Raw genomic sequence first — 13,086 nt, 5'->3', positions numbered from 1 at the left:
GCCCCGTTCGCTTATTGGTTATCCCGCCGTGACGTCATCAGGGTGCGCGCCCCTCTAGTGAAGCCAGCCCCGGAGTCAGGTAGGGAGGAGCAACGTGGCGGCGCTGTGTGTTACCTGCAGCGGGTGTGAGGGGCGCCGGCCGTGTCCTGTGACTGCTCTGCGGGATATTACTGTACAGAGAAGGGAGGGGCGGCGGTGTCCTGTGACTGCTCCCACCGGGGACGGCGGAGCTCTGCGGGATATTACTGTACAGAGGAGGGAGGCGGCGGCTCATTGTCTTCTAGCAGCAGCAGCACACACCCCATACTGACAATGTGTGTGAGGGAGCAGTGTGCTGTGTGAGGTACAGGCAGGCATATATAGGGGGACTGGTCTCCTCACATGTGTCACACATGGATCTTACCTAGCTTACATGCCTGACCCGTGGGTATCACCTGTGGTAGCTGCCAGACACATGGCTGTCACCTATAGTATATACCTGACCCTTATGTATCACCTGTGGTATATACCTGACCCTTATGTATCACCTATAGTATATACCTGACCCTTATGTATCACCTATAGTATATACCTGACCCTTATGTATCACCTGTGGTATATACCGGGCCCTTATGTATCACCTGTGGTATATACCTGACCCTTATGTATCACCTATAGTATATACCTGACCCTTATGTATCACCTATAGTATATACCTGACCCTTATGTATCACCTATAGTATATACCTGACCCTTATGTATCACCTGTGGTATATACCGGGCCCTTATGTATCACCTGTGGTATATACCTGACCCTTATGTATCACCTGTGGTATATACCAGGCCCTCGTGTATCACCTATAGTATATACCAGGCCCTCGTGTATCACCTATAGTATATACCAGGCCCTCGTGTATCACCTATAGTATATACCAGGCCCTCGTGTATCACCTATAGTCTATACCAGGCCCTCGTGTATCACCTATAGTATATACCAGGCCCTCGTGTATCACCTATAGTATATACCTGACCCTTATGTATCACCTATAGTATATACCTGACCCTCATGTATCACCTGTGGTATATACCTGTCATGTAGCAGTCATGTTCTCGCACACCAGTCTCCCCCTATATGGATCTCATTGGGGTGCAGTTATGTTCAGGTACACCAGTCTCCCCCTATATGGATCTCATTGGGGAGCAGTCATGTTCAGGTACACCAGTCTCCCCCTATATGGATCTCATTGGGGAGCAGTCATGTTCAGGTACACCAGTCTCCCCCTATATGGATCTCATTGGGGTGCAGTTATGTTCCCACACACCAGTCTCCCCCTATATGGATCTCATTGGGGAGCAGTCATGTTCAGGTACACCAGTCTCCCCCTATATGGATCTCATTGGGGTGCAGTTATGTTCCTACACACCAGTCTCCCCCTATATGGATCTCATTGGGGTGCAGTTATGTTCCCACACACCAGTCTCCCCCTATATGGATCTCATTGGGGAGCAGTCATGTTCAGGTACACCAGGCTCCCCCTATATGGATCTCATTGGGGAGAAGTCATGTTCAGGTACACCAGTCTCCCCCTATATGGATCTCATTGGGGAGCAGTCATGTTCAGGTACACCAGTCTCCCCCTATATGGATCTCATTGGGGTGCAGTTATGTTCCCACACACCAGTCTCCCCCTATATGGATCTCATTGGGGAGCAGTCATGTTCAGGTACACCAGTCTCCCCCTATATGGATCTCATTGGGGTGCAGTTATGTTCCTACACACCAGTCTCCCCCTATATGGATCTCATTGGGGTGCAGTTATGTTCCCACACACCAGTCTCCCCCTATATGGATCTCATTGGGGAGCAGTCATGTTCAGGTACACCAGGCTCCCCCTATATGGATCTCATTGGGGAGAAGTCATGTTCAGGTACACCAGTCTCCCCCTACATGGATCTCATTGGGGAGCAGTCATGTTCCAGCACACCAGGTTCCCCCAGTATGGAGCACACTGTGTGCACTGGGGAGCAGTCATAAAGAGCTGAACCCAAACTCTTCCTACAAATATGGAAGTGACAAATGTCTCCACTGATGTGGTAGCTTATCCAAAAGAGGCTAGGCCGAATCCTGTGAACACCCCCATAGCATTATCCCTCCTCCCCTGAATGTTACAGCTGGTACATTGTAGTCAGGCAGGTAACGTTCTCCTGGTATCACCAAACCCAGACTCCTCCATCAGATACCAGATAGAGAAGTGTGATCCGACACAAGATGCTCCTCTGCTGCATAGTCCAGTGGTGGCAGCAGCTTAACACACCTCCATCTGACACTTGGCATTGTGCTTGGTGATGTAAGGCTTGCATGCAGCTGCTTAGCTATGAAGCTCCCTGCCAGCACAGTGTTTGTGCTGATCACGGATAAGGTTTGCACTCTGCAGCAGTGTTGGTGACATTTATACACCATGCTCCTCAGCACTTGGTGACCGCGCTCTGCAACTTTTTGTGGTCTCCACATTCTGGCTGAGCTGCTGTGGATCCTAAACGCTTCCACTTCTCTGTAATATATCACAGCTGATGGGGAAGATCCTCCTTCCACCATATGGCTGATGTAGTTCCAGCCTCAGGCAGAGTTCCTCAGGCGTCACATGCTGCTTATTACCATCCAGGAACCCTCTCTCCCTCCTCACATGCTGATCATCACATAGCTGCCAGCTTCTCCCCCCACCACCAGTCAGGATCAGCAGGCTAGCACTAGTCTTATGGTTACACAGTACTTACCCAGTATCTGAGGGCATGGTACCAACTTCCAGATCTCCAGGTAGAATTGCCATACGTTTCACCAGCATTTCTGTAGGTGTCCATATTGATCCATGTTATTAGGCAGTCTGTAACTTCTTGGGGTTACTTCAGCATGTAACCTGGGTTATATTGTGAGTCTTGCTGAGAATTATAACACTTATCATTCTCTCTCCTTAGTGACAACATGGCGTCAAGAGGGAAGAGCGAGACCAGTAAACTCCGACAGAACTTGGAGGAGCAGCTCGACCGTCTGATGCAGCAGCTTCAAGACTTGGAGGAATGCAGGTAGCGTACTGCAGGCAGCCATCTTAAAGAAGCATTGGTTTTACTAGTTTTCTTGTCACTGAATTGGGTATAGGATTTGTATTCACGGGAATGAATCGGGTTGCTCTACATCGGGGGAGTCAAACTTGCGGCTCTCCAGCTGTTGCTAAACTGCAATTCCCATTATGCCTGGACAGCCAAAGCTTTAGCATAATGGGAATTGTAGTTTAGCAACAGCTGGAGGGTTGCAAGTTTGACACCTGGCTTTACATGGTTGTTGGTCATTGCATGGTTGTTGGTCATTCCGTTTTTGTCCAGGGGGAATTTGATTACAAGTGAACTTACCTCCCCCCGTGCCTGTAATGAGTGGCAGCATCAGCCTTTGGGACCCCAGCCAGGCTCTGGAAACTCCAGCACTGACACATCACAACCCAGCTGATGGACTGCCCCAGTGTCCTGCCCCAGTCACTGATTGGCTTAGCGGCCAGTACCTCTGCCGAGATAGGCCTTTTTCCCTGAGTCGTGACGTCATCACAACTCGGGGACAAATGCCTTCTGGCAGGGGTGCCGAGGCCAGTCCCATCGCTCACAACGGGCACGGGAAGAAGTAAGTAGCTACTTGTAATGAAATTCCCCCCTGCCAGCTGATGAATTTTTAAAAACAGAAGGACTTCTCCTAACATTGAACTAGCTGTGGAGTAATAGGGCCTTTTTTCTTTTAGAGAGGAGCTGGATGCAGATGAATATGAGGAAACCAAGAAAGAGACGCTGGAGCAGCTGAGTGAATTCAACGACTCTCTGCAGAAGATTATCGCGGGGAACATGACGCTGGTGGATGAGCTCGGCGGGATGCAGCTGGTGAGGAAATCTATTAGGTAAATCAGTGATCGGCAACATGTGACTCTATAGCTGTTTCAGAACCACAGCCATAGGCTGTCAGGGCCTGCTGGGAGCTGTAGTTTTTTAACAGCTAGAGGGACACAAGTTAGAGTCCCCTACCAGCCCCCTTCAAAAACTTATTCTCTACATGTCAGGAGGTGGGACCTGATTTAAAGGGATTATTCAGCATTAGAAAAACATGGCCACTTTCTTCCAGAGACAGCACCGCTCTTGTCTTCAGTTTGGGTGTAGGTTTTGAAACTCAGTTCCATTGAAGTAAAAGGAGCTTAATTGCAAACTGCACCTGAACTGGAGACTAGAGCAGTGCTGTCTCAGGCCAAAAGTGGCCATGTTTCTGTAAAGCTGGATAAGCCCTTTAAGCTGTGTGCCAGTAATACACACACACACACACACACACACACACACACACACACACACACACACACACAGCTTTCTTTCCCTTACTTCTATGGCAATTACAACATAGCACGTACTCATCTGTGCTATGCCAATCAGAAATGAAAGAATCAACAGAACAGCAAGGGTTACACTAAGCACTAAATACTGCTGCTGGACCTGCAAAGAAGCTGAAGGGAGGGGGAGATTACACTGCAGCACTGTAGACATAGGGCAGTGCGTACGCTGAAACTTAAAGGGAAACTATCAGCAGGTTAGATAAATTAAAGGGGTTATCCAGCGCTACAAAAACATGGCCACTTTCCCCCTACTGTTGTCTCCAGTTCAGGTGCGGTTTGCAATTAAGCTACATTTACTTCAATGGAACTGAGTTTCAAAATTCCTCCCAAACTGGAAACAACAGTAGGGGGAAAGTGGCCATGTTTCTGTAGCGCTGGATAACCCCTTTAAACCTGCTGATAGCCCCTAATGCACACAGGGCGCCAAGGAGGAATGTATGTCTTTTACTTCCTTGGCGCCATTCTCATGCCATTAGTAATTAAATCCACGGCCAGGAGCACCGTTAGGAGCACTGCCATGCTCCATTGCGCCAGTCCGGCTCGCCATGGGTCATTAGAAAGAGAGGACCGCCTCAGCTTGATGGGGGCATAGCATTGCAACTAACGGTGCTCTGGACCGTGGATTCAACTACTAACTGCATGGGAACAGTTCCAAGGAAGAAGGTAAGAGACATACCTTCCTCCTCAGCACCCTGTGCGCATTAGGGGGCTATCAGAATTTTAGATTTGTCTAACCTGCTGATAGTTCCCCTTTAAACCTCAGACAGCTGCCCTTTTATTTATGGGTGGTAAGAGATGAGAGGAAGTCCTTGATTTACCCTTCAGGTACAGTGTCTTTCTCAGACTATGCACAAAGCAAGTGCTAAGCCCCACATTATGTGTTCTGTCTCTATCTATCATTTACTAGACTGATTTCCCCTAGAAACAAGTTTTTTTTGCTTTCTATGGCAAACCAAGAACCTGTCATCTTCATTCATGTTGGATTAAATAACTCTCTGTGCTTACTAAGCTCCACATTGCACTGGAAGCAGTAACATAACCATATTGCTCTTTCTTTGTGTACTATAATTTCAGGCCAAGTCATTATTCATTAGGGGAAATCCCCCCCCGCCCCCCCAATGTTCAGATTCCCCACTTTATATTTTGCGCAGACATCACTATTTAGGAATCTAATATGTTGTATGTTATGTTCAGGCCATCCAGGCAGCCATCAGCCAAGCCTTCAAGACCCCGGAAGTCATCAGAATGTTTGCTAAGAAGCAGCCTGGGCAGCTGAGGACTCGGTTAGCCGAGGTAAGTCGGCAGGTGGGGGTCTTCATGTGAGGTCTTACCACTGTAACCACATAATTTTTTATATGTTGCTCCTCATGGTGAGACTGACAATTGCTTCCATACTTATCTATTCAGTCTCCTTCCCCCTTCTGAGCTGCTGCTTTCTGCTGAAAACACAAAAATTTGTGTGTGAGCCTTTCTCTCTGTCTCCCCCTCCTCCCCCCTCCCTTCTGAGACGGCTGGTATAAACAAGTCCCTGGCAGGTTTTATCTGCAATATTGTAGATTCTTTGTAATACTGGGAGGGTTAATCTGAGGTCATGTTGCTTATGAACTCACTGTGATTAATTCACCCAGCATTACAAAGAAGCTACAAGTATGGAAGGAATTGTTAGTCTCACCATGGGCAGCAACATATCAAAAGTTATGTTTGAGTGAAATACACCTTTAAAGCCAATGCTTTGTGGACTCGGCCTAATAGCCCTCTTTCTTATTTTATAGATGGATCGAGACTTAATGGTGGGTAAATTGGCCCGAGACGTTTACACGCAGCAGAAAGGAGAAATCCTGACCGCTCTCCGGAAACTGGGAGAGAAGGTAAAATGTCTACGGTATCCCTTTTTGTTCATTCTGTTTCCCCTCCCGATATGAGAAGTTTAAAACAGCCTTGTAATGTGGCCTGCAGTGACTAGAAGGGGGGAGCTCACTGCATGGATTTATGCAGAGAACTTACTCTAGAGCAATGTTTCCCAACCTGTGGCTCTCCAGCTGTTGCAAAACTATAACCCACATCATGCCTTGAAACCCTGTGGCTGCCAGTGCATGATGGGCTTTGTAGTTTTGCAACAGCTGGCAATCCAATAGGGATCGTTGCTGTAGTGCAGGGATGGGGTACCTGCAGCCCTCCACCTGTTACTAAACTACAATTCCCATCATGCCTAGACAGCCAAAGGGAGTTGTAGTTTTGCATCAGCTTGAAATCCATCAGTTGGGAAACATTGCTCTAGTGGTTAGTGCAGACAGTCAGAATTGTATCATCTGATGTCTATGTAGGGGATTTTTTACCTCTGTATCAGGAAATTGCATTACAAATAGGTTTAGAATTTTGGACATATTGAGATGGCATAATATTCGCTCACTTATGTGTTTCTGTTTAGCTGACTGCGGAGGATGAGGCTTTCTTATCAGAGAACGCGGGTGCGGCTCTCAGCCAGTTTCAGAAGGTGTCAGAAGGCCTAGGTAAGGGTACTATAGATGAGCCGCTAGATCAGCGCTCGTTTACTGGGCCTGTTACACAGCTCGATGACTGTTTAGCAAGGGGTGTGTGTGTGTGTATACATATATATATATATATATATATATATATATATATATATATATATATATATATATATATATATATATATATATACACACACATAATCGTTAGCAATGTTCTTGTCCTAAACTGTAATACATTATTTCTCTATGCTCCTCTGCTCACTTTCCAGAGCCATGGCTGCAGCTTCAGAGCGGTCTCTGGGCGGACAGGCGCTAAGCCATTCGCTGGCTAGGACTGCCATGACCAGTAATTGGCTGAGAGGCCTGTCAGATTATTCAATCGTTTGCCGTCGGCCACATGTCACTATTACACGTAGCAATGCACGGTCGGCGGCCAATGATTTTGTGACACAATCAGCCAATGATCATCGTCTTGATTGGCTTGATTCAGCCAATTATTGCTCTGTGTAGTAGGGCACAGCCATACCTACAAGGAATATTAGGGAAAGACTTGTGTTTCTTCTTTCTTCTGGATCCAATTCATTAAAAGATTAATAAAAAATTTGCCATATAAGCTTTGTGGAAACATATATAGCGGTCCTAGAAGCCTTTGTGAATCATTGGCGCCCCTTGATTGAGAGAGGAAGGGGGCTATCAATGCAGTTGCCTTGTTCAATATAGACTATGGCATCTAAGGGGTAAATGGTAGTTACATAAGAGACACGGTTGTCAATCACCTTCTCTGCCAATAAGTTATACAAACTGCAATGTCATCTTATATCATGAAAGAAATACTTGTATGGTGATTATTATTCACGTTAACATAGTTTTGTCATGTGTTTCAGGATCTGGAGACAAAGTTTTGGCTCTGGCAAGTATCGAGGTGGAGAACACTAAGAAGTGAGAGGCAGGAGGGAGCGCAGGCGATGTCTGGCTGTGTTTTTACTTTGCACCAAGCGGATTGTGATGATCGGGGGGGATGTACGTGTGCAGTTTTGTATCGGCAGTTTTCATACTCTGGGGTTTTTCTAGGATCCATCCTGTGGATTATGACGTCACCGTCCGTGTAGCATTTTTTATTTTTAATCTTTTTTATGATGCGCAGGAGTGTTCAGTATCATTTCCATGCACTTTTTTCCTTAGGCTTCTTTTTTGTAATGTGACTAAGTGTACGATAATAAATTATGATAGTGATTGTTCCTCTTTGTGGGAATTGCCTGATGCCTAGGTCGATGTGTGTGTATATATCTATCTGCCTGTCTATCTTGGTCCCATAGCCACCGCTGGAATTTCAGGGCCATCTCTGGAGTAACAGGCTGCTCAGCCAATAACTGGTCGTGTTGCTGTCCTGTCTCGGCCAGTGATTGGTTCCAGTGGCGGCTGCGGGCAGAAGCTTGGAAAAGCACTAAGGAGGTATGTCTAACCGTAACGTTTATTTTGTGTACACTGTCATCAGCCGTTGGCCAGACACCACTACACGTAGTGACGAGTGTTCGGCGGCCAATGATCAGCCGATTGTTTCTTTGGCTGATCATTGTCTTTATTGCACAGAGAAAGAAATAATAAATCAATACTTTCAACGCTCCCCGGTGTCCTTCCCGCCTCTCCTGTGTTTCCTACCACCGCAGCTGTCATTGCAGAGACAGCTACAGAAGCTTTAACAGTGGCTGTGGTGAGCCGGAAGGACACCGGGGAGTGTGGAGAGGTAAAGTAAGTATAGCTTTATTATTCTCTTTGCACTTTTATCGGCCGCCGACCGCACATCTCCTATTACACGTAGTGCTGCGCGATCAGTGGCCGATGATTTTTTTAACCTATGGAAAGACAATGATCAGCCAGTGATTGGGTCCTCGGCTGATCATTGTCTTTATTACATGGGGCAATATCTGCCCAAATCAGACTGATTGGGCAGATAATCGCCATGTTTTCCTATTGGGCAATTTCATAGTCCCTATGTAGACCGTGCTGTTCTAATGTGCAGAGAGTGAATCCAAAAGGCTTTATGCTTACGTAATAGTTGGTTGATGTTATATCCTCTCCTAGGGAGACTCTTTGTTTATTGCTTCTATTTAAAAATCTTCCAGTACTTATCAGCTGCTGTATGTCCCGAAGGAAGTGGTGTATTCTTTCCAGTCTGACACAGTGCTCTCTGCTGCCACCTCTGTCCATGTCAGGAACTGTTCAGAGCAGCAGCAAATCTCCATAAAAAAACTCTCCTGCTCTGGACAGTTCCTGACATGGACAGAGATGGCAGCAGAGAGCACTGTGTCAGACTGGAAAGAATACACTACTTTCTACACGACATACTGCAGCTGATAAGTACTGGAAGTCTGGAGATTTTTAAATAGAAGTAATTCCCATACTTGTATATTTTTTTGACACCAGTTGATTAAAAAAACAAATTTCACCTGAGCACTTCTTTAAATTCATCCATAAATCACCCCCATCGATGTGAAATAAAGGAGCTCCAAATCTGAAAAAGTTAGTGGGGTCAGACGTAGGGGCTATTAGTGAAACCAAACAGCAGGAATAATGGTACTTTACCTTGACGCCCAATGACAGCACCCCTGGAGAGGACCTCCCACCGCAGGACAGGAAACCTGTGAAGATAAAATCTTGACACGCCTCTCCACACCTCAGTTCAGGTTTCCTGTCCTGCGGATGGGAAGCCTGTGATACATGTCCCGATCCGGGATGAAGATCTTCGATACTTCTTCCACGCCGGCTGCAGGTCCTCCGGTGGCTGTTGCCTTGTGGGGCTCCCTGGTGGAATAAGTTTGTCTCCGGACAGCATCCTTGAGTCTGGTGGGGGTCGGGACTGCTGCTGCTTCTCACCGCCGCTCCCGGCTTGTCGAGGGCTTGCGCTGGGGGTGGTGTGGGGGCATGGTGGAGCTAGTGCGCTGTGCGTAGCGCGCTGACGTCGGCGTGCGTACGCCGTGACATCACTTCCGGGTTTCGCCGTTGTCTCAAAAGGTCGGGGGGAAGCGGCAGACAGCGTCCCACATGCCTTCAGCGTCTGAGGCAATGAGATTCCCCACCAGCCAGCCTGTTAGCCATCTGGATTAAAGCTAACACTCCCTCTTCCCAGCATGTCTGAGCACTCGGAGAGAGGAGATAATGGACGCCATGGCCGCAAGTCCTCCAGATCATCCAGCTCGGTACCTGGGGGACAGGGGTCTGCAACTGGGTGAGACAAACCCTTTTTTTTTTTTTCCTTTATTAATGGGAATGTATATTTACTTTGTAGGGATCCCGTACAAGCTCTAGATCCGGGGAAAAGGCAGAATCAAAGAAACATCATAAGGAATGCTCTGAGTGCAAGATCCCTTATGCCAGATCCATATGCCCTTCATGTGTTAATAGTCTGGTAGCACAAGAATCTTCTGCCTTAGCGGAGAGCATTAAGAGAATAGTTAGAGATGAAGTGCAGCTATCTCTTAAAAGTCTCTCTCAGCCAGCTCCTGTATCCTTAGCCTCTACTTCAGCTGCCGTTAAAGAGAATACAGTTTGTGACCTCTCTTCCTTTAGAGAACATAATACAGAAGAAGGTGAAATACAACTAGTGTCCTCTCCAGATGAGGATTCAGACAGCGGCCCTAAAAATAAGGCCCTGTTCCCAATAGAGGACACAGACCAGTTAATTAAAGCCATTAGAGTGTCCATAAATATGGAAGAAACTAAATGGGCCCAAACAGCAGAAGACGCACTTTATGAGGGGTTAGCTCCTAAAAAATCTCGCACCTTTTCCCTACATGAAAGTATTAAAGCAATTATTAAAAAAGAGTGGCAAAATCCAGACCGTAAATACTTCAAGCGCAAATACCCCTTTGAGGAAGGTGAATGTAGTACTTGGGACAAACCACCAGCAGTGGGTACTCCTGTGGCTAAAGTGGCAAAAATCAACAGTCTTCCCTTTGAAGACCTGGGGTCTTTACCTGACCCAATGGACAGAAAGGTGGACTTTTATAACAAAAAAACATGGGAAGCAGCTACAGGGGCCCTAAGAACCAGTGTCGCAAGATCTCTCAGAGTTTGGTTAAATGATCTAAAATCCACTCTGTCTAATGATCCATCTAGTGACAAAATCATAGAAGATTTCCCTATTCTTTCCAAAGCAGTTGATTTTCTTGCAGATGCTTCAGTAGACGCCATCAAGATGTCTGCTAGAGCAGCGTCCCTATCTAACTCTGCTAGACGGGCCCTGTGGATCAAATCATGGAAGGGGGACATTGCCTGTAAAGGGAAGTTATGTTCCATTCCTTGTAATGGGGAATTTCTATTTGGACCCGTATTGGATTCTTTACTAGAGAAAGCATCTGATAGAAAAAAGGGGTTCCCCTATCAGAGGTCTCAAGACTCTTCAGGTGGCAAAAAACAATACAAAAAGTCCTTTCGTCCCCGACAGGATAACAGGAAATTTTAAAGTTTCAGGGAAAGGATTCCTGTTTAATAAGTCCAAGGATGACAAACCTAAACCTCCCCAACAATGACGGGGTCCAGGTGGGAGGCCATCTGACTCTCTTTGTCCAGGACTGGAGGAACATTTCCTCCAGCCCTTGGGTACTAAGCACTATATCTTGGGGGTTACTCTTGGAATTCAATAGCGCCCCGAGAGTCAGATATCTTCCCACCCGGGTCTTGTCAGATCAAGTAAAACAGCAAGCTATAGAAGCAGAAGTCCACTCTCTGATAGGGAAAAATGTCTTAGTGCCAGTTCCTCCAGCAGAAATAGGTCAGGGATTTTATTCTCTATTTCTGGTGAAAAAAAACAAATGGAACATACAGGACCATAATAAACTTGAGGGACTTAAACCAACATTTAATGTACAAGAGATTCCGGATGGAAACCCTAAAGTCAGCAAATAAACCTACTCTACCAGAGATGCTTTATGGCGTCCATAGATTTGGAAGACTCATACTACCATGTGCCTATACACCCTTCCAACCAGAAATTTCTAAGAGTTGCAGTATGCCTGAGTGGTCAGTGGGTACATCTCCAATACAAGGCCCTACCATTCGGCATTTCCCAGGCCCCAAGGGTTTTTACCAAAATTGTAGCGGAAATGACAGCTCACATCAGAAGGAAAGACATACTTTTGATTCCCTACTTAGACGATTTCTTAATAGTTGCAAATTCAGCATCTCTTCTCCAGCAACAGCTCTCAGAAGTGTCTTCAGTGATCAAATCTCTGGGGTGGAATATAAACATCAAGAAGTCCAACTTCATCCCATCCCAGCAGTGCATTTTTCTGGGAGTCCTCCTGGACTCACAACAACAAACATCCTTTCTCCCTTCAGCAAAACAGGACGCTTTCAGATGCCGCACTCAGGACTTATTTCTAAACCCCTACCCCACTTTCAGGGGTGCGATGTCAATACTAGGTCTCCTAACATCCTGCATCCCGGCGCTGCTGTGGGCCCAATTTCACACAAGGACACTTCAAAACGACATACTCCAAAATTGGGATGGGAATCAGAGTTCCCTGAACCATACGTTCAGATTATCAGCAAAAGCCAGACTAAGTCTCCTTTGGTGGCTGGAGCCAGCCAATCTCTCCAGAGGGGTGAGGTGGTCTCCAAATCACCAGGTCAGAATTACCACAGACGCAAGCCCATGGGGATGGGGGGCACACTCAAGCCAGCATCATCTACTCCAGGGTCCATGGCCTCCTCACGTCACCCACCACTCCTCCAACTTCAAAGAACTATATGCAGTACTCCTAGCCCTAAAAGAGCTATGCCATCAGATATTATCACAGGATGTATTAATTTACTCGGACAATACTACTACAGTGGCATATCTCAACAAACGGGGGAACCAGATCAGAGACTCTGTTAAACCTTTATTCACAAATCTCTCTAGCAGAACAGAATCTCTCATCTCTTGTGGCGGTCTATCTCAAAGGTTCCCTCAATCAGACAGCAGATTATCTCAGCAGAACTCATCTCCTACAGTCAGAGTGGTCTCTGAACAGCGAAGTCTACGAACTAGTCATAAAAAGGTTTGGTTCTCCGACGATAGATCTGTTCGCAACCAAAACCAACAGGAGACTACCCAGATTCTGTTCTCTCAACCCTCGGGATCATCCGACAGCAGTCGATGCTTTTTCCCTACACTGGGGTATGGAGAAGGGCTATGCATTTCTACCACTCAGACTAAT

General features: G+C 46.6%; 1 protein-coding gene across 7 annotated transcripts; it reads left to right on the top strand.

Moving 5' to 3' along the window:
- Window positions 1-36: 36 nt before the first annotated feature.
- On the top strand, window positions 37-8,124 carry LZIC (leucine zipper and CTNNBIP1 domain containing). Of its 7 annotated transcripts, none has more exons than XM_069946553.1 (7): window positions 37-79; window positions 2,953-3,060; window positions 3,762-3,897; window positions 5,589-5,687; window positions 6,167-6,262; window positions 6,823-6,904; window positions 7,771-8,124. In XM_069946553.1, the coding sequence occupies exons 2-7, from the start codon at window positions 2,960-2,962 to the stop codon at window positions 7,827-7,829; spliced, it is 573 nt and encodes a 190-aa protein (XP_069802654.1). In that variant the 5' UTR covers window positions 37-79; window positions 2,953-2,959; the 3' UTR covers window positions 7,830-8,124. The 7 variants fall into 7 exon arrangements, with proteins under 7 accessions (XP_069802654.1, XP_069802658.1, XP_069802655.1 ...); XM_069946557.1 differs by lacking the exon at window positions 37-79 and adding an exon at window positions 86-314; XM_069946554.1 differs by lacking the exon at window positions 37-79 and adding an exon at window positions 86-343.
- The last annotated feature ends 4,962 nt before the right edge of the window (window positions 8,125-13,086 follow it).

Source organism: Dendropsophus ebraccatus, chromosome 12 (assembly GCF_027789765.1).
Source record: "Dendropsophus ebraccatus isolate aDenEbr1 chromosome 12, aDenEbr1.pat, whole genome shotgun sequence".
Lineage (NCBI taxonomy): Eukaryota > Metazoa > Chordata > Amphibia > Anura > Hylidae > Dendropsophus > Dendropsophus ebraccatus.
The sequence above is the reverse complement of the archived record's forward strand: the minus strand, read 5'-3'. Positions and strand labels throughout refer to the sequence as shown.